This window comes from Centropristis striata, chromosome 19, assembly GCF_030273125.1.
Source record: "Centropristis striata isolate RG_2023a ecotype Rhode Island chromosome 19, C.striata_1.0, whole genome shotgun sequence".
NCBI lineage: Eukaryota > Metazoa > Chordata > Actinopteri > Perciformes > Serranidae > Centropristis > Centropristis striata.
Window position 1 is genome coordinate 22610652 of NC_081535.1, and position 21653 is coordinate 22632304.

Sequence of the window (21653 nt, forward strand, 5' to 3'; positions counted from 1 at the left end):
GTCGCATGTGACTATAAGGTTTGAGAGTCCTTTAATCCCTCATGCTGCAACCTCTTGTAGTGAGGCTTAAGACTGTTTTGATCTCTCTGTTGAGTAACTAACTGCTCTGTCCACAGGTCCACTCCAACCCTCAGTCAGTCAGCTGTGAGATTAGTCACTCGGTCCACTCACTGTACTGCCTGCTGCCTGGAGCCGACCTCTGAGGCCCTGCAGAGAGGGAACATGAGCGATAACAGCCAGGTCAGTGAAAGAGGAGGATTTTTCTACTTTATGTATTTCTGAATTATTCATTACTGGTATTAATATCTTGGTTCAGTACAGGAATGTGTGTGTGATTATGTTTTGCTTTTATTTAGTGTTGGTACTAGATACAATCTTTTTTCAGGTAGCTGTCATTTTATATGTTATCTGTAGATCGCAAAATCTTGTGATTTGTTTTTGTGGTTCACTAATAGATAAACTTGAATTCATTTATTGTGTTTATGTGAAAAACAAATCCAGTCAAGCTGTCTTCAGTTTTCAGTGTTCCTTTTATACTATTTGAAAGTTATTATAATGTGGCACATATTCAAGGTTTTTTTGCTTAGTCACTAGAGTGAACTTCAGGTTGTGTAATTATTTGGGATCAGAACTTAAGAACACGACTTAGGCTCAGAAAACATGAATCTTTTATGCAACAACCTTCTGATTCGTAAAGCTTTAAGTGTTTCATCTGACATGTGGTAATGCAAGCTATACCTCACAGGGAACACTATGTATCAATATTTATCGTAGTCTCAAAATCTGACATATGGTACATTGTTGAGGATGTGTCTATTATATCAATGAAGGAAACATTGTATGTAATTCCATAGAAGAACCACATTATAAAAAAAGTTATTTACCAGAAATGTACGTTATTGTTTTACAGGTTTTGCAAATTCTATTAAAAATGTATATGTAATAAAATAAAAAAAAGGTAAATTACAAATATAAACCTTTATAATATTACATTTATAATGGAAGTAGAAATCCGTAAATGAATATAATGGGATTTTTTTTTTTTTACATTGTTATTCAATTGTTGAATGGTATTGAATGTTAAATTACATTGAATTCCTTGTAAAATTACAAGGTATACACACATTGCTGAATGTAAAATCAGTGCAATACAACTTTAAATTGAAAGTAAAAAGAAATGTTAAAAAAAAACAGTAAAAAAGCAAAAGTTGCCAAATACTTTAAGCTTTACTCTGTCAAAGTTAAAAAAGCAACAAAAAAACTTAGTTATTAAAGATATTTACATATTTTATCCATATTTCTATAGAAATGATCTGTAAAATAACCGTTGTTTACAGTTATTCGATGGAGAGTGTTTGGCAACTTTTGCTGCCTGACTCTTTACAGTTTTTTATTTTACAGTACACCTGACGTTTATAAACTCACCATTCACAGGGCCAGAATGTATTGAAGTTAAATTTAATAATAAATCTAGTAAAATCACATGTAAATGGCTATTTCTTCAGCCCTGTTACAGTTCACTCATAGTGTAAAAAGCCAAAAAACACTCATAATCATCAATCATCAACACATATAATGGAGACTCCATAATAAAATAATAAACCAACACTTTCGAGGAATCCATTAGGAAACATGCTACTAAGTGGATTATCATTAAAGAATTCCAATCACTGAATTCCATTACTGCATGTGGACTTTGGAAGAATTTTTCCATTGCTGCACATAGTGTTATTTAATTCTTAATTAAATTGTTCTTTTGCCTTTTGCAAAGAATACCATCTATTGTTACAGATAAAGACAAAGGTAACATTGTCTATTGTGGGGAAGTTAATTCCAACAATGTGTACCTTGTTGCTCACCTGCAATGGGTTTAATCTTTGGGCTCTGACAGCTGGAGGACTTCCAGGGATTAATCTGATGCACTAATTTGATGCCGTCACCCCATGGGGTCCGGGCTGTTATGTAACAGGTCTGTGTCAGTGTGTTTGAAGCCTGCTGCCAAGAGGATCAGCAGGGTGTTAGAGAGTAACATGGCTCATAATTGGGACTGCCACCTGATAGAATGAGGAAGTCATGTTTATTTCTTTGTATTCTAAACAACAGCTAGAAATTGGAATTAGTAATCACAATATGACACATTAAATAACAAAGCAATGAGTCAACAACCTGCAGGCACCTTGTGTCTTTGGGCTAAATGGTGAAGTCATCAAGCTAACATGCTCACAGTGACAATGCTAATGAGCTGATGTCCAGCAGGTATGTTCACCATCTCATTTTGTGTCTATGTAATAACATTAAGTGTATTAAATACTAAGGCTGATGTGAAGAGGATTGGGGCCAGGTAGGAGAATATAATTATGAGAGGAAGAATTTTCTTTTTTCATTATGCAGTTCGAGAAAAAAAGTAGAAATGGTGAGAACAAAGTCAGCTTTTTGTGTTGGGTAAAGTTGGAAAGATATTCGCAGATTGGTTGTTCCTGTGCTAATTAGTCATCAGAAGAATATTGTTTTTTTTATCCCAACAGGTAGACTGCAAGCTACAACCTGATCTTCATCAATGTCAAATGTTTAGTCCAAAAGCAAAATACTACACAAGGTTAAATTCTAACCAGGTTAATGCATATATATAGATCAGATTATCAACAAAGTGATTCAAATTCAGCACAGGGTGATCAATAACGTTTGCTCCAAATTCCATGGCAATCCATCCAATAGTTGTCAAGACATTTCACTTAAAAACAAAATGAAGTTAGAAGACATGTCACAAATTGGCTTTAAATGCAGACAGATTCATAGTTGAACCCCTGTTCAACTATGAATCTGTCTGCATTTAAAGCCAATTTGTCCGATAGATGTTAAGCTATTTCACAGGATAAAAGAAAATTAGGACCTGTTGGTTGTGCTTAATAAAAAGTCAGTGCATTAGTAAAGTAATTAGGATTCCTCCACTGGGGGAAGCATGAACATCTGCAGCAGATTTCATGGCAATCCATCCAACAGTTGTCGAGATATTTTAGTCTGGGCCAAAAAATGTAAACCTGGCACACGGTAAAAAAAATACAAAGTCATTAGGCTTCATCCTCTGGGGTTCATGTCTCTACAAAGCTTCATGGCAGTCCATCCAGTAGCTGTCGGGAGATTTCAGTCAGGAACACAGCGGCTAAAACTGCAGTGTAATCATGAGGATAATTCTCCGTTCCAGCCTCCCAGCACTCTAAGCTGTTTATCTTACTTTCTTTTTAGTGCAAACAATATAAATATTGATAGTTTTGATTAAAAGAATATCCTTTTTCCCCACTAATCCTGCGCAGGACGAAGAGGTGCTGAGACAGATTGAGAGGGAGGTGCGGATGCGGGAGGGGGCCAGTAAACTACTGGCAGCTTGTTCCAGGAGAGAGCAGGCCCTGGAGGCCTCCAAGAGCCTGCTAAGCTGCAATGCCCGCATCCTGGCCCTGCTCAGCCAGCTACAGAAGATGAGGAAAGATGAAATCCTGCAGAGAGTGGGACGCAGGTCAGATGCAGTGCAAGGATATATTGTATGTATGAGTAAACAGACAGATAATAGATCTATTATCCATGCAGAGGGAGGAAAACAATGTTGTATTGTAGAGCAGAAGTGAAGTAAGACTTTACCATGCCTCCTACCTGCCACTAGAGGTCAGACAAGTTCACTTTTTCAATCCGTGAAGTACCTGAATGTACCTTATGGGTTATAACATTACACACATGCATATCAGATTTAAATGAATAGGCTCTTTATGTATTATTATATAGAGTACATGATTGCACAATAAATAAAATCTAACAATGAAATACAAATATCCTTGTGAAATGTTCAATTTTGTTGATATTGTGCTACTGAGATGTGTCGACTTAACTTATTTTTCTTGAGGCTGTTATTTGCGCTGTTCTACTGCATTGCATAGTTGTTCCTGTACATCATGCATGTATGGATAGCTCTGTGCTGGATCAGTGATCTTTCTCATTTTGCTGCAGGCCATCTGAAGATATTGTGCCGTGTTCAGGAAAAGTATCCCTTTCAGGTGAGTGTTAACAAAAGATCTCATTGCAACAAATTGATGAAAAATACAGTACTGTGCAAAAAGTTTTTAGGCAGGTGTGAAAAATGCTGTAAAAAAGGAATGCTTTCAAAAATAGAAATGCTAATAGTTTATTTTTATCGATCAACAAAATGTAAAGGGAGTGAAAAGAAGAAAAATCTAAATCAAATCAATATTTGATGTGACGACCCTTTGCCTTCAAACCAGCATCAATTCTTCTAGGCATTTTTTCCACACTTGCCATATACATTTACACAGTGCTGTACTTCGACCTGACCTTTTACTTTTCTACCTTTTTCTGCCTCTGTAGACCTGCGGATCCCACTCATGTGGAAAGACTCCGAGTACTTCAAACACAAAGGAGGTAAGTCAAGGTGTTATGATCGACAGAACTGACGGCACTGATGTGAATAAGTGGATGAAATCTGATTGAGCTGAAACACTGTTGACCTCACTGTAATGTCTAGTCCTTTTGCTAAATATCAGTTCAGCAAAAGTTTATAAAAGTGCACTGAAAAGCCCACGCTCTCTGATATCTGACTTGGCTGAGTGAATATCATTACAGGGAATAAATATGTATGTAGACTTTTAGATTCAATTGCAGTGTTTACTCTATTCTTTCATCTGCAGAGCTGCATCGCTGTGCTGTTTTCTGCCTGCTTCAGTGTGGCACAGAGATCCATGACACCGATCTGGTGATGGTAGACAGGACTTTGACTGACATCTGTTTTGAAGACACTGTCATATTGTAAGTCACTAGTTTTTTAAAGGTTCAGTTTTTGTGCAGTCCCACTTAGAAGATGTTTAATTTGTCCTTGTGTCAATGTGTACGAGCAGCAATGAGGTGGGTCCAGAGTTTCAGCTTCGTGTTGAGCTCTACAGCAGTTGTGTGGTGGAGGATTTCTCCCCGGGGGCTCTAGGACCCAGGAGAGCCAGCCGTCTGGGGGGCTCAGTGGGATGCTCCTCCGGGAAAAAGATCCGTGCTGCGTTTGAGTCTGCAGCTGTTTGTGGATCAAGTGGAGCAAATGTAGGAGCTGGAAGTGTTTCGCCGCCTTTATCCCCTGTCCTGTCTGCACTGTGAGGACTATAATTCTCCCTAAAACACACACAAGGGAAATGTTTCATAACTGAGTGTCACCTTGATTTTCCCCCCAATGCTTTCTGTCTAAAGGGGACCAAAGTACAACCTGCTTGCTCACACAACACTGAGAATCGAACACGTCCGAGAAGGTTTCAAGACGCATGATTTGTTAATGGCAGCAACAGGTGAGTTGCAAATCCTCTCCTCACTTGTTCTCATTTCCTCTCCTCATTTTGTCCTCTCTTCTCTTCTAATCTTTTTGTTTTTTTCCAGAGGATAATCCATTCTGGTTGCCTCTGTATGGAAATATGTGCTGCCGCCTAGTCGCTCAGCCTCTGTGCATGGCTCAGCCAATCATAAGTGGCGAATTCAAGGTTAAGGTGACTTAACTGATTTTCATATATTACCCTGCCTTGTCATTCTTTTAATAGTGTATCACATTCTTATTTGCTGTATCAAATTACTCCCTGCTCTCATTCAGCTCGGAGAAGACCTTAATTGCTGGGAAAATGTCCACGGCATTCTGAGAGGGCAAAGTCTTCTCTGCTATCTGAGTCAAGAAGACCTGGAGGCTGAGGACAGGCCATTACTTGTAATCCCCATTAAAAAGGTTGGTTCTATGAATAAATAGATGGATTCATTTACGGTTTTGTACATGTTGATTACAATAATATGCCGAGGATGACAGAGTGCACTGGTGAAATAATGAGAAAATCCCTGGGAGAGGAAACCCACTGCTGAGCATTTGAAGATTGGAAAATTTTGTTCACTTTTAACCTGATTAGTTTCTGTCACACTACCAGAGCATGTTATATATTCTATCATTTAAAAAATGTCAGTTAATCCCAAAACAGATAGTACCGCCATGCTATCATCATACTACAGATATGGAGGCACTCTATTAGACTTAAACCTTGTGACATACAAGAAAACAGTAGTGCAAATCCAGTGGCTGAACTTAAAGGCAGAATGAGGAGGATTTTCTAAGTCCCTATCTTTTCGTTGCGCTGAGACGTTTTAAGGTGTGGTCTGCCTGACACTGTTGTCAGTGTCATGCTATAAATCATCCTGTCTAGACAAACACTTTTGGGGCTGATCCGTAGCGTAAAGCCATATTCAAACATATAGACAGTTTATATAAATCTAAAAAGAGGTTTTTGTTGCAGCAAATTTCATACACGCTTCTGTCAACAGCAGTTAAACCAGTTTTGGATTATTTTGGCAGTAGGAATGTCATCAATACCTCAGTCGGTAAATCCTAGCATCAATAACACACCTTTGATACTTTGCCATTAAAATTCCACCCAGATTATCTGAATAAATTCATGTTAAAATGATTGAGTATGTGTGTTTCTTTCTGTCAGGATACCCTGGTCTGTGTGTCAGAGAGAGATCCTGTCCAGAGTATATACATCAGCATGCAGCACCAAGGAGAGGATGTTACCTTCACGCTGACCACGCACACACCTGACGACAAGCAGCGCTGGACTGAGGCCCTCTGGCGTCACGTCTATAACATGAGTAAGGCCTGGATAAACACAATGATACAACTTTACAGTCCTGCCTCTATCAAAATGTGGATTTAGGGCCATGGGCTAAGATGCTTTGATTCAACTTTTAATAAGACGGCTGTTTGGCAAACCATTAATTGCACTGACAAAGCCAGCGTGTGAAAACAACACAACCAAAACCTTTTATTACTGGAGCTCCATTCAGAGTTCATACTTCTGCCAAGGTAACACTCCTCTAAATGTGTTACTATTATTGTTATTGAAAGGGACATTTTAATTTGATGTTGTTCTAGATCTGCATCACAACACACACCCAAGATTAAGTGCAGTAGTTCATGAGGTCGCCTTGATACACATCTGCATCCAAAATTGCTTGTTCTGTTCTCGGTTCATGACCTGATTCTTCACCGGATTTCACAGAAACATCTCAAAGACAGAAGAAAATTAAAAAGGGCGGAAAACATGACCTCTATTGTTTGCTTAATCCATGCTAAAACTTTATTGTAATTTCCCTCAAGATAAAGTTTTATCTTGTTAAAACAAAAGTGGAAACATAACTGATGGTGGTTATGTGTGGGAATGTTTCTTTTTTGAGAGCTGACTTCCTGGAGACCTTTTGTCTTGTTTATTTATTTTTATTTATTGCCTGTTAAGTGTCTTTGAGTGCTTAGAAAAGTGCTATATAAATGCAATGTATTATTATTATTATTATTATTATTATTATTATTATTGTTTGCCAGGCTATAAGCAGAGACATTACAATTCAACATTTTTGCATGGATTGAACAAATGAGAATTTTTAGAAATTCTTCTGTTACCTTTGGTACCTTTGTGCTAAAATAACGGGGGGGGTGCAAATTTACTAGATTAAAGAGGCAAATCTACAAGAAAAAAAGTTGCAGATTTAAGAGATTTAAAGTGGCAAATCTGCGTGAAAAAAGTTGCAGATTTATGAGAAAAAAAGTGGGGAAAAAAGCTACTTTTTTTCTCGTAGATTTGCCACTTTAATCTCGTAACCTGACATGACCTGACACCTGACCTGACATGTTCAAGATGATACAATTCTGTGTTGTTCCTACAGTTGGGACTATCAGGATCATTCCATCTTGTCTTAATGATGATGATAAATCAAAAATATGAGACCTGACATCAGCTCTCTGAGTCAGAAAATCTTGTAACTTTTCCAAAAATGTTCCTCAATCCACTGTGATGCACAAGCACGAGGCAGCACACGCTTATCTAATGTGATCAAGACTGCCGTTGCCAGTTCAGACATTTTTTTTCCATGTACACTGGCAGGAACCTACAACTGCAAGTCATTCTGTTACATGAAAGACACACTCTGCCCATGTTTCCTTATACGATCTGCACATCAAGCTGAGCATTGTTGTAATCTTAATTTAAAAGAGCATCTCAAGCAGCAGGTAATTACTTGTCTCAAACTCAGACAAGCCTCTGTAAACCTGGAAATGGTTAGAGGGGATGTTTATCAGGTTTAGTTTGCATACTTAAGACACAAAATACACCTGCTGATACTTGCGGATACCTGCAAGACAGCATTCTTTCATGACATTTTCATGGCATCGGTGAGACATGCATGTCATTTAATCAATGTGTCACGAAGACATTTGTCAACAACATTTGTCTGATGTCTTACTGAGATTGTGTAAAATTTACTTTACTTCCTCATCTTGTGACCATGGACAAAACATCGATCTATCTATCGATCTATCCTTTCTCTCTCCCTATTGGCACATGTGAAGTTACATAGTTCTCACATGCATTTATCTGCATGCATGACATACTTGTGTGCATGAAAAAAATGCTGACGTATGTATACACAGCATCTATTACATCTGGTGCCAGATATATGACATAGACATGCAACATGCATTTCTATATAGTACATGAGAAAGCAGCCAAAGGATAGGGGGGTGGCAAATTACTGCCTAGAACAAAAAACAAGACAGCAGTGATGTTGTAATGTTTTCTTTACATTTTGACTAGTAACTCCTAGCATCATGCTGTTCTAGATGTAACTGATAAAATCCCTCGATGGCTAATTCGCATTAATACTGACAGTTGCAGCAAAAAGTTTACAATTCTGCAAACCACACATACATTGATCTGAATTTTTTTTCATTTTATCCGGTGACGTTAAATGTGATGTAAAAAGCCACATGCGTCCTCCTCTTGGGTAGGCGAAGGGAAACTGTATGGCAACAACCCAGGACATCAATGATGGGAAGTTTGAGTCTTTTTACTGACTCGGATCACTAGCCCCTGTCATAGTGCCGCTTCATGCCGGGACATTTACGCCTCTGTAACGGCTTGCCTGCACTATGAACACGCCAGAAGCGAGATGCCGGGATCAAATGATGACTGTGGGAAGTGGGACCACTATGAAACGCTTCCCACCTGGTCCAACAGTCATCGAATCACCGTTCAGCTTAGCAACATGCAAAACAACTGCGGCCGCCATCACTGACTGTGCACAGTGTCCGCAGCTTATTGTAAACAAACCGGCGTTGTCCGGTGTTTGTTGTAAACAAGCTGAGGTCACTAACTGAACACATACTGCTGTAGCACACAGATACTGTACTGCTACAGAGCTAAATGTGCAGCTTATTAGCACTGTGATACTGTGTAGCACTGCTGCTGCTTTGTTGCACGTCACTATTGTCTCCTCCCACCTTGCTCCACAAATATCACGCCTTCGCAGCATCACTATGAACACCCTAAGGCGAAAAGCCAGCACAGATCTTTGGGGCAATAAAGCGGGACATTTGTGGGGCCGCACTATGAAAGGTCCTATTGACTCTCTGACGGTGAATTAAATAAATCTTTTTTTAAGTAATTTTGTTCATTGTGTTCCTTTTAACTAGTTTTAACCCTGTTGCCCTCTTGAGGACGATGTAAAAAAAAAGAGTGCAGTTCTCTAACACTGAAGGAAACATGGTTTGCTTGAGTTGACAAACAAAAAATAATACACAAATGTCACAACCAATTCAAACCATGTGAAAACCAAGGATTGTACAGTACGGGGACCACTGGGATACTGATCGGTGCAGCATTGTTATGCATCATGAACGAATCATTAAGGTCCTACAGTGATGAGGTAGCTGTCACGTGACAAAAGAACGAAAGACTGATCAGTATTAATCATGGGTCGTGAACAAACAACTGTGCTTATTGCTCAGCCCACAGCCCTGTGGCTCAGCCTCTATAGCTGTCATATGATAAATGAACATGAGACTTGAGGACTCACAGTTTTATAGTCTAAACTATTTATTTCTGTTTCCTGTCCTGACTGAGTTGCAGCTGCCATGTAGAGAGGGAATGAACTGCGTGAAAATGAACGAATCACTCACTGAGGCTACTCATTACTCCCCAGTCATATTAATGATTAGTTCAAAGTGAACAAACTGTTAATGAACGACACGCCACTACAGGACATCAAACCGTGAGACCGGTGTTTGCTTCCGGTTGTTGGAAGTTATGTCAAAGGGTTTGAAACAGCTTCTGCTCTTATTATGTGGTGCGGTCGTCACATGTTTGCAATGTGTTTAAAGAAGCTGCAGTCTCATGTCACAATGAGAATGTTTTGCATTGCATTTTTACATACTTGTGGTTCAAAAACACAAAAGTGGTTTGTACAATCTTTAAATGTAACTGGGTTGCCAATTGGGATCGTTGGAACTTTGGCACTTGTGTGAATAAAACTGGTTCATTCAGACTGTTATCACCAAGTACGACTCAGTTCCTTTCATTTATAAGAGCCATTGAAAAGTATCAGATGGCTCATGAACCTTTTATCCCTGATAAATCATAATTCTTCTTTTAATAGTGCAGAAGGAACCTTTACAGGTGGTCCCACAGCAATATCTTGTGAATAAGGCATGTGTGCCACTCCTTGGTGTAAACAAAGGTGTTTGTCAGCAATCTTTTGTGTGGCATTTACCTGTCTTCACACATATATAACTGCTCTGTAAAGAAAAATGTCTTTATGTTCTTAATGCAAGATCTTTTGGAACAGCTCCCTTTGTCAGGCTTTTACAAAGTGATAATTGACGTTAGTTTGACAGTTTGACAGCTAAGACATTCCACATTACAGTGCCCCTTAATTTCAGTTAATTTGAATTCTTTCTAAGGTGAATAGGAGCTTTGCTTTGTCAATCTTAAGGTGACGTGTTGATATTAACGGCTGTCTGCTTGTCACACTCATTAAGGCTTTTATTTGGAAGTAAAGGTTAATTGTTCAAAGCTCAGTCATGTTCGAGGTAACAGAATACCGAGGACACATGAAACTATATCATAGTAATGTCTTAAGCTGCCTGGTATGTGGTATGTTTGACTGCCAGCTTTTCAAATATTATGTTATATGATTTGACAGCTTAATTGCAGCGGGACATAGCTGTAATGGTAAATTAACCCACAGAAGCTGCTCCTGTCTCTGTTCAGGCCAGTGGAAGCAGTGCTGCGATCACCTCATGAAGATTGAGATGCCGAGCTCCAGGAAGACCGTTCCAGTGAAGCAGGGATCGCTTTACCATGAAATAGGTAGTGTACCACAGGCAGAGTGACACCTGCATTATACAGTCATACTCTAGATGTCATTCAATAGGAGCCTTTAGTGTATGTGAGTCCATGGCTGCCAGGGAAAGCTCTCTGTATTTCTCAGTATAACAGAGTTTTGGTAACCACATACAATTTATTTATACTTAAAACATATAGGGTATTAACTAAGTAGCTGCTTATTCTATTCTTAGTCTGATTTTATTACACAGTATTCGTCAGCATCAGACCTTCAATATGTTTAGTGCAGTTACTTGATTTGTTTGTACAAATCTATTAGCAGACTCTTGAATCTTACTGAAGTTGTGAAATCAAACAAGTAGTCAAAGTAGCAGTAGTAGTCAAATACTTTTTCAAATAAAACTGAACTACTGATGAATTAAAGCTGCAGTAACTGTTTTTTTGGGTGGCTACTTCGGAGCAGCAAAACAAATTGGAAGCCTGTTATATAATCACCTTTTGAGTAAATATGGTGAACTTGTTCGTCATCAGTTGCCATTTTACACACATACAGCACTACATGAGCATTTCAGTTGGAGTGTTTGTGTACATCTGACCAATAAAACTCAGATATTCCTATTACTTTTACGGTGTTTAGCTCAGAATTTAAAGCACAATGAGTTGGATTTGTCTGTTGCACGGCATTCAAAGTTGGCCCCTCCACCATGGCTGAATGACACCAGAAACTTTGTATGCTTCGTGTTTCACCTCACTATACACTGCATGCACAATTACTCGGCAAGTTGTATTTCTGAGGGTTATTTTTTTTGTTTAACAACCACAGTGCTCTTGCTCAACCCACAATGTTAATGAAGCTCAAAGTTGAATATTTAAGAAAGAAAAAGTGAGGTTCTGTCTTTCTTGAGAGAATATCTCAGTGTGCAGAATTATTAGGCAAATATTAGTGTGCAGAATTATTGGGCAACTAAATTGAAAAAAATGAATATTTTCCAATCTCACGTGTGTATTTTCATCTGTAAAAGTGGAAATAATGAACAAACAACTCTAAATTTACAAATAAACATTTCCCCCCAAAAAAATCAGTGACAAATATAGCCACCCTTCTTTTCAATAACTGTCACAAGGCTTGCATCCATGGAGTCTGTGAATTTCTTTATCTGTTGACTATCAACTTTTTGTGCAGCAGCAACCACAGCCTCCCAGACACTGTTCAGAGAGATGTACTGTCTCCCTTCATGGTAAATCTCCCGTTTAAGAAGAGCCCACACGTTCTTAGTAGGGTTTAAATCAGGTGAGGAAGGGGGCCATGTCATTCTCATGTCATCTTTTAGGCAAGCTATGCATTGGAGTACTTTGATGCATGTGATGGATCATTGTCCTGCATGAAATTCATGGTCCTCTTGAAAGATGCAGGTTTTTTTCTGCACCACTGTTTGAAGAAAGTGTCCCCTAAAAACTGGCAGTAGTTCTGGGTGTTGATTTAAGTCCATCTTCAACCCGAAAAGGTCCAACTAGCTCATCTTTAATGATACCAGCCCATACCAGAACCCCACCTCCACCTTGCTGGCATCTGAATTGAAGTGGAGCTTTGTGCCTATTAGTGATCCAGCCACGGGCCCATCCATCAGGTCCATCAAGAGTCAATCTCATTTCATCAGTCCATAAAACCTTTGAAAAATCTGTCTTCAGATATTTCTTGGCCCAGTCCTGACGTTTCAACGTATGTGTCTTGTTCAATGGTGGTCAGATTTCAGCCTTCCTTACCTTAGCCATGTCTCTGAGCACTGAACACCATGTACTTCTGGGTACTCCACGTAGGTTACAGTTCTGAAATATGCCACCACTGAAGGACAATGGGTTTGTAGTAGCTTCATGCTTGATTTTTTGTAAATCTTTGGTAGTTAATTTGCATCTTTTTTTCTCTACATGCTTCTTTCGACCCTGTTGACTTTTTGCAACAAATCGTTTTATAGTTCTGTAATCACACCCCAATATCTTTGCAATTTCAAGGGTGCTGCATCCCTCTCAAAGATTTTTTTTACAATTGTTAACTTTTCCAATTCAGTCAAATCTCTGTTTCGGCCCAGTTTGCCTAACGAAAGGAAGCTGCCTAATAATTATGCACACCTTGATATAGAGTGTTGAACTGATATGCTCAAATCAAATAAGCAGTCAAGTTTATACAGGTTGGAGTTGGAAAATATGCATAAAAATGATGATATGGTCAAAATACTCACTTGCCTTATTGTGCACACAGTGTATATGCATTTTTTACCAGCACTGCGTCCACCATTTTCACACTGTGCGCTTTGGCTGGGGCCTATAAGACACCCAATGTCCAGAGACTGACACACAAAAATGTCCTGAACACAGAAAAATGAAAAGAAAGATACAGACACTACCACACACTAAAAGTGGGTCATAAGTGATGATTTAGGGGGATTATGTCAGTATGACTCTAGACGTTGTTGTTTTTTCTTCAGAAAATCCTACTCATTGTGCCTTTAACTCTCAAGGGAAATATCAGTTTTTTAGCAGCTAAATGCTCCTCTTTGTTCACCATGTAGTTGATAAATTAGTATATCTGCTGTTTGATGCTGGGCAGGTAGTGTACTGTGGGTTTTTTCACTCAACACACAGACACACAAAACTATACTGATGAAATCCTGAAATTGCAAGCTGAAAAACAAAACAAAAACAATGGTGTAAAATCGGCCAATAGTTCTCTGTGGATTCATCACTACAAGCAAGGTTTATCACATCCATTGGTAATATAAAAAGGATAAGTATGACTGTTTTTATGCAGACATATTCTTGACTGTAACTGCAAAAGTTGAACAAGTTTCATAAGTCTGCCATTTAATTTTCATATCATGTTGAAAGGAAGGTTTTCAGATTGTCATGGATCAGAATGTCATGTACATGTAGACAGTATAATGAGACATGTAATGCCTCATTAGCACACACTGTCTTCATCTGCAGACAGCTAGAATGACAAAAAGCATAAAAGCAGACAAACAGGTTTGAGTAAATAGCACAACTGAAAAAGAGATAAATAATGTGGCCCAACAATGACTTAGTACAATGGGCCAAACCCTGTCAATGTGAAAAGGTGCAATTATCTCCAACACCTGCTGACAAAACCTTCAGTCTTATGGATCGGAAACTACACAACTACACTAACATACATAACAGCAAGCAAGGATAACAAATATGTCTAAAATGTGTGCGTGTTGTTTGAACAACAACATTTTTTTAAAGAGAATTCCAATCATTGAGACATGAGTGTCCAAAAACAAAACTGATAAGGAAGAGAAGACAATATAACCCAGTTAAGGAAATAAAAATGACTCCTGGAATCCCCCCTTATAAACCACACAAATGTTTTCACTCACAAGGAGAGATAAAATATTTGATCTGGAGATTGATATCTTTGAAAGGATAATGAAAGTGACTTCCCACCCACATGTTGTTTTTTTAACTTCTTCCTCTTTGTCAGTCACACCCTCCTGTCCTGGAGAGGGTCTCGTTGTTCCGGATTTATCCGTTGAGATCCGCGCTTTGCTGTCTTCCTACTACAAGGAAAGGTAGGCTTTCTTGCCAAAGCAGACACTCACTTGACCAGTCACATTTTTACGTTGCCATAATTTTGTCAATATGATTTACTTTCTCCTGCATGTATCACATAGAAATGCCTCTCCTAATGCTCACCATGGCACACTCATAGTGACTTGTTTGTTATTACAGTCCAACAGGGCTTGCATTGTAGCTGGAAATATTTCAAAACTGAATAACGACACGCTGCTGAAGCTGTTGCACCACACAGACAATGCCTGTCTAAATTTCACCCAAAAAGTGTTGAATGAAAGGCCAAATTCCTGTCCACATACTTTAAAGGTGTATGACATTCAGAACAATTATATTGCAGTAAACAGTTATTGGCTTTGTAAAGTTATAGTGGAGTAATGGTGTCAAGAGCAGAGAACACACTTCCTTTGTTCTTTGTTTTGGTAGCCAGGCCAGCCAACATGCAGGTGACTCATTCACTTTGCAGGTGACTCGTGCACTAACCAGACCCGTAGTGCACGGGAGGGCAGTGTTGCTTGTACTGTGGTTACCGCTGAAAACACTATCCTGACCCAGAATGCTGGGACCACAACTCGCCCACTAGAGATTCTCGATTACGGCAAAAATAATAATCACGGATAATTTGATCAGAATTGAGATATTTAACACAATTAATGTCTGACATTGGAAACATCATACATTTATTCATTAAAAATGTATGGATTAAAAAAAATAGATTGGATTTTCTAGAACGTTAAATTGAATTAAAAATAATTAAAATTATGTTTTAAAAAAGGATAAATTAATATAGTATGTTTCTATATAAATGTATTAATTCATATAGAAATATATATCCATGTAAATAAAAAAAATGTTTTTATTCAATTTAAAAATAAATTTGGTTAAAAAAAAAGAGATCAAAAAGATCAACTTTGTTGAAGTTACTACTAAACATGTAGTCAAAAGATAAAAAACAGAAAATACAAATTTTAATTAAATTAGACCAAAATAAACTAAATTTAAATTAAATGAGGCCAAAATAAATTAGATTCACCATATTCCAGTAAAGGAAAGGGTGGCTCGATTTTCAACAAGACAAAACGAGAGCATCGTTGTGAAACTGAATGCAGCACAATAATCCTTTTATCTTCATTATCTTGTTTTCATAATCTTTGGAAGCCAAATACAAAATAAATAATATTTATGGCCTCTGCCATTTTGGCTCAACCAACCTTCATGTTTGCTTGTGACGTCAGAAGTGGGAATAGTGCCGGTATTAAGTACAGCTCAGTGAAATCAAATCAATTGCCTCAATCATAGATAGGTTTTATTTTTTATATGGTAGAGCTTTGCTGTGATTCAGACTTTATAGGTTGTAATTACATATTATTTTTTGTTTGGTCAGTTTGTTCACTACCATGGGAAAAAAAGCAATCAGGAACAATAAAAAAGGTCATCAACTGTTCTTCCATGCTCCTATTGAGGTCACGGGACATCACAGCTAAGCAAGATAAATACCTCTTTGACGCTGTAAACAATGTGGCCTATGTCATCAAACCTTGACTGCTTTCCAGACAATTTGACTTGTTAAAATCAGCAAACACACAGTTACAAGTTTAAGTCGGCACATAATGCACCTGGGTGTCAAATGCAACACATATTGTTTGGGAGTGTGATGGTTTGTGTGCAGAGAAAGACCAGAGATTGGTCAAAAGATGTCCTGGAGAACAGGTTGTACTGGAGATTTTGATAGTTGATATATGTGAAGTAAGAAGCTCAGAAGATGACAAAAGCCTTTACAATGCCAGCTTTGTATAACCCTGAATTGTGTGTGTGTGTGTGTGTGTGTGTGTGTGTGTGTGTGTGTGTGTGTGTGTGTGTGTGTGTGTGTGTGTGTGTGCTTGCAGCAAACTGGAATGTATTTTTTTCAAATAATGAGTCAGACCTCTGTCTGTATTGTATGCACCACCATATAATATCTAGCTGTAGGTTACACACAGTACACAACGAGCTGCTGCTTTCTGTGCCCGTGAAGAATGCAGTGAGTCACTGCTGATCCTCTAACTGACATCATCTTCCATCTCATTTCTTTGAATGTCAGAAAAAAATATTTATAAAAAATACATTTCTAATTGATTATTAGGTTCTTTATGTGTTTTTGAGGGTATAAGCAGCCAAAAAAATCCATTTAAAGCAACTGCCAGAAATGTTTAAATGCTTATTAAACTGCCTCATTTTTATTTTGATGCTTTTGATCAGGAACTACACAGTTACACTATAACAGCAAGCAAGAGGAACAAATATGTCTAAAATGTGCACGTGTTGTTTGAACAACAACATTTTTTAAAAGGGAATTCCTATCATGAAGACATTGTCCGAGAACAAAACTCTGATAAGGAAGAGAAGACAATATAACCCAGTTAAGGAAATAAGAATGTCTCCTGGAATCCCCCTTATCAACCACCATAAGAAGTTTTTAAATGCTTGTTAAACCTCCTCAGTATTATATTGCCTTGCAAACATTACCAGATTGTTTATTTTCTATATATACTGTAGTTATTGTTAGTGTCTGTCACCGAAATCAGACTGGAGCCATTATTTACATTTTCGCTTGTAAAATTTTTAGCAAGTAGTAAAAAGGAAGTAGGGGGGAACCTTTCTTCAGGAAATTTAATTTAAGTTATATTTTGGGGTTATGGGTGAGACTGGGGCAGGATCAGAAAAGAGAAGAACAAAAAGATTGACTTAAGAACAATAACAATAAAAAGTAAACTAAATGTGACAGATGGAGTGAATCGCTGATTTGAAAGAATTTAAAAGTTCCTGAAAGATCCCTCTTCCTCAGAGATGGTGTCTATTTTATTTAATATTTTAATCTGATTTAAATGAATCCTGGGTTGGCTGGCTTTCTACTAACATTCTATCAAAATTGCACATTAACAACTCATATAAATGTGAGTATGTTATGCATGTTATGTTTCCAATTAATGAAGTGGTGTGAAACTAGCCTTCTTTTTAAAGATTTTTTTGGCCAATTTTATAGCTTTATTGATAGTTCAGAGTGAAAGGGGAGACAGACGGGAAGACATGCAGGAAAGGGCTCCGTGCCAGATTCAAACCCGAGCCGCATGCTTGCGAGGACTAAGCCTCTGTGGTATGCGATCTACCAGATGTGCCACAGGGACACTCCAAAACTCTAACTTGTTATCTTTCAAACTGTATATCATTTCAAACATGTACGTTAGCCTTGGGTTTACCAGAGTCTGCAAAAGAACGCTAACGCTGGTGAATTATACTTGTTGTGGATCGGTCACTTGCATCTCCTCTCTGTAAAACAATGGGGTTCTGTTGTTTTTTTCCAGGGATGTATCTGCGTAAGCCAAATAAATATCACCATTATCAACCATCTTTATCAACACACCCGGACCGTACTTAGGTCCTTCGCAATAAAATACACAAACATAGTGAAAGATACAGACAAGTTGATACATAACCTCCTTGCTATGCCTCCTGCAAACAGCTGTGTTTATGAAAGAAAAATATCATTAAAATTTTCTTTCACAAGTCCATGCGTTAGCCAGATCCCGATCTTGGTGCTACCCAAGGAAACACTACCGCTTTTGTCCACAGGGGTCGCCAAAATCAACACAAAATAAAAGTCCCTTGTAGTTCTTAAAGCTGAAGCTAGAATATTGTCCCATAAAAAGCTGTGTCACCAATGCTCTGCATTGTTGTCTACAAGTTTAGTCAGTTGGGGCAAACATTCAAAAGCAAAAAAACATGAAATACATTTTTTAAATGTCTGGAGATGACAAACAATGTTTCTGTGACTCTTCTGGGAAGTAAAACGATCATATCCTCATACCAACTTATGCCCAAATGAGAAATTGGCAGCCTTACAGCTCAAGCTGCGGCTTAACAGTTATGTGGGTGAATAGTTTCAAATGTCAGGAACATGTTGAGTTCTGGTTTTACGGATAAGGGTGTGTGTGTGTGTGTGTGTGTGTGTGTGTGTGTGTGTGTGTGTGTGTGTGTGAGAATATACCTGCCTTACACTTAATTTAACATGCACAATTAGCTATCAAAACAGATTGGAGATAAAGTAAATGTTTATATGATGCTATTAAGGAAGACCAGCCTTTTTAAACCTTGTACTACTGTTTATCTCATGTTTATTTCTTTCTATCTTTTTTTTTATTTATTTTTTTATTTTTTTACAGTTATTGATGACCCTGCCACTGTTGCACTGGAGGAGTGAGAAACTGCTCTTATTTTATTCGTTTGTGGTTACCACGCCTGGTCAAGGAAACAGACAAGGACATGATAAATGGTGCTATTTTAAAATCTGCAGAGGACATATCCAAACTCACTGGTAATATCAGCTATTTTTCATTCTTCTACCTCTTCTCTCTGAATCTTAACTGTTTACCCAACCAGCTATAGAAGTCAGTGGAAACTGACTGTATGGCTATTTTAAATGCAGAAAATGCACTATTGTTTAGCCATATTGTTCATGTTGTGAATGCAAAGAAAGACCAGTACACAAACTAATTCATAATTATTATGTTCCCAGTACGTTGATTTTACCTGAATTTACCTAATGTTTGGAAGATGCATGTTAATCATTTGAGTGTATGACAAAGTCATAAAAATAAATAAATAAAATAAACCTCCCTTTTCCTGAAATCCTGAAAAAAACACTAGACAGCACATAAACAGAAGTTTTTAATGTCTTACGAAGTTCTTTTCATATCAGTATTGTAGATAAACATGATGACATTTTTAATTATGATTCATTCAACTGTTGCCCTCTTTTTGAGGACAGACTTTCATATGAAAACTGCAAAAGCAGTTTATCCTGCTTGCACCTCTCTGATGAGTCATGAGGCAAACAGTCCCGGAGGACAGCCTGATTTCAGTCGACAGCACCCTGTGGAGAGTCCACCAATGGGTTCTTGCCGAACATGATGGATGTTAACCACTTGATAAAGTATATGTTACATTCTTGGGTTTACCTGACATGCACAGATACCTCCTTGCAGGTCTAAAACCACTCGAAGCAGTAAAACCTCAACCGTCAATGTGTTTTTGAATATTCTGATTCTCCATATCTAGGGTTAAACTTAACAACAGCACACTGGTAGGTTCAGATTAAGTTCAGTAGCAACACACTACAGTTATTAGGGTTATACCATATAGTAACCCTGTCCTGCATACAACAAAACTCCATTCTCAGTTCTAAACACCTTGTTAATATTGTCTATAGGCAATAAAAGGTTTAGGAAAAGATCATGGTTTTGGTTAAAGTAAGTAGGGTCAGTATTCACTATTTCAATTTTACTATGATGTGCTTCTATATGACAAGTAGCTTGTGCCAGAACAAATGTTGCACTTTCACCCAGGACAACGGGGTAAAAGGCAGGGTGAAAACAGTAAAACAAGTAAACATGAACTTCTGTGCCTCACGTTTTGTGAATCACATTTTTCGATAACTATGTCACTTACGGTCAGGTAGTCCTCGTTACTACTTCACTTCCAGCATTTATGTACATTTATTTACTTTTTAAACTGTGCTTTAATACACCTTACCAGGACGTGTTTTGCCCCAATTTGCCTAAATTCACCAAAACTGCAGCCTTTTCTACAGCGGTGAACTGTAAGTGTATGTATAATGATGTGTGTGCTATTTTTAGAATACTCTGCTCTGCACTGTGAGCTGCGAAACGCTCATATGTGTCGTTATGGACGGTATTGACAAACAACCTATTCTGTCATTAAGGTTGGGTATCTTGGTGAATGTTATAACGTGACAACAACGTTAAACACACTTTTGTTTTGACCATAGATAACACGAGGGCTACCCTGCCATTGAATTCACCACCTCACGTTAGCTACAGCAGCTGTATCGGCTCTAGTAAGTCAGCATAGCAATGTTAGCTAACACTACTTGCAGAGATAGATTTTAAAGATATATATCTTCTTTCTGTGCTTGCGGCTATTTCATTAGAAAAAAATGTAATATAACTTTAGTATCATAAACTATTTCACTGAGTTGCCGCTCAGGGAAATGCTCTGAGATTCAAGTTAAGCAGTTAAATGCAGTAAAAATGTTTAGGGCTTTTATGTGAAAGGTAAGAACAAAGGCAGTATAGGCAACAGGCATCAAAGTACATAAAAACAAGTTTGTTTTCTATGTAACTGGCTGTTACATATTATGTAACATACTGACATACATATATATATATGTTAAGTATGTAACGTTGTAAATCAAGTACATTACGTTCGTAATGTTTGTCAATTTACATACATCCACCCCTATCTTCCCTATCTTTCCTTAATATGTAGATTATGAACTGATTAGAAACCTATTCTTGAATAAATCCGTAAACATATACTGCTACAGAAATATTCAGGGATTTATTATCATCTTGACTAATGTGATTTTGAACTAGAGCTAGTAAGTCAGGTCTGATGTTAAACATTTTTCTCATATGTGCCTTTTTAACAGCACAAATTCCAGTGGAACACAATACGACTGGTCCCCCTTTGTGAGAAAATATTTGCTGCATACAAGCATCATACTGTGCATTGCCTGAGGGCTTCCTATGCATAAATAAAGGCCTGATACCTATGCTCAACCCAGTAAATCCCTCTCAGTGAGGTGTGAAACTCATTTTGGCACTGTGTAACTCAAAACAAAAGTGTTTCATGTTTTTCTTAATGACCAGATAGCACCGGAAATTGGAAAAATGTACTCCACATGCAAGAAGCCTCTGAGTTAAGCAATAACCTGCTGTCAAACAAATACCTGCCTAAACGTGTTGATACTGGATTTCTCACAATCACCATTATCTTTTTCCTTTTTTAGTTCCTTGAAATCTCAGCCAAGCATTTTAA

General features: G+C 37.9%; 1 protein-coding gene across 1 annotated transcript; it reads left to right on the forward strand.

Annotated features, from left to right (window-relative positions):
- Positions 1-222: 222 nt before the first annotated feature.
- Positions 223-19299, forward strand: LOC131992337 (rhotekin-like). The gene is made up of 13 exons (XM_059357888.1): positions 223-240; positions 3312-3511; positions 3997-4043; positions 4372-4425; positions 4692-4809; positions 4899-5138; positions 5233-5327; positions 5416-5522; positions 5624-5752; positions 6507-6663; positions 11115-11213; positions 14689-14776; positions 18977-19299. Exons 1-13 carry the CDS (start codon positions 223-225, stop codon positions 18981-18983), a joined length of 1359 nt encoding a protein of 452 aa, XP_059213871.1. The 3' UTR covers positions 18984-19299.
- Positions 19300-21653: the final 2354 nt, after the last annotated feature.

Coding starts and splice junctions, on each gene's coding strand:
- LOC131992337 (XM_059357888.1), top strand. Junction 4,810..4,898: donor TTTGAAGACACTGTCATATT/GTAAGTCACTAG, acceptor GTGTACGAGCAG/CAATGAGGTGGGTCCAGAGT. Junction 5,328..5,415: donor TTTGTTAATGGCAGCAACAG/GTGAGTTGCAAA, acceptor GTTTTTTTCCAG/AGGATAATCCATTCTGGTTG.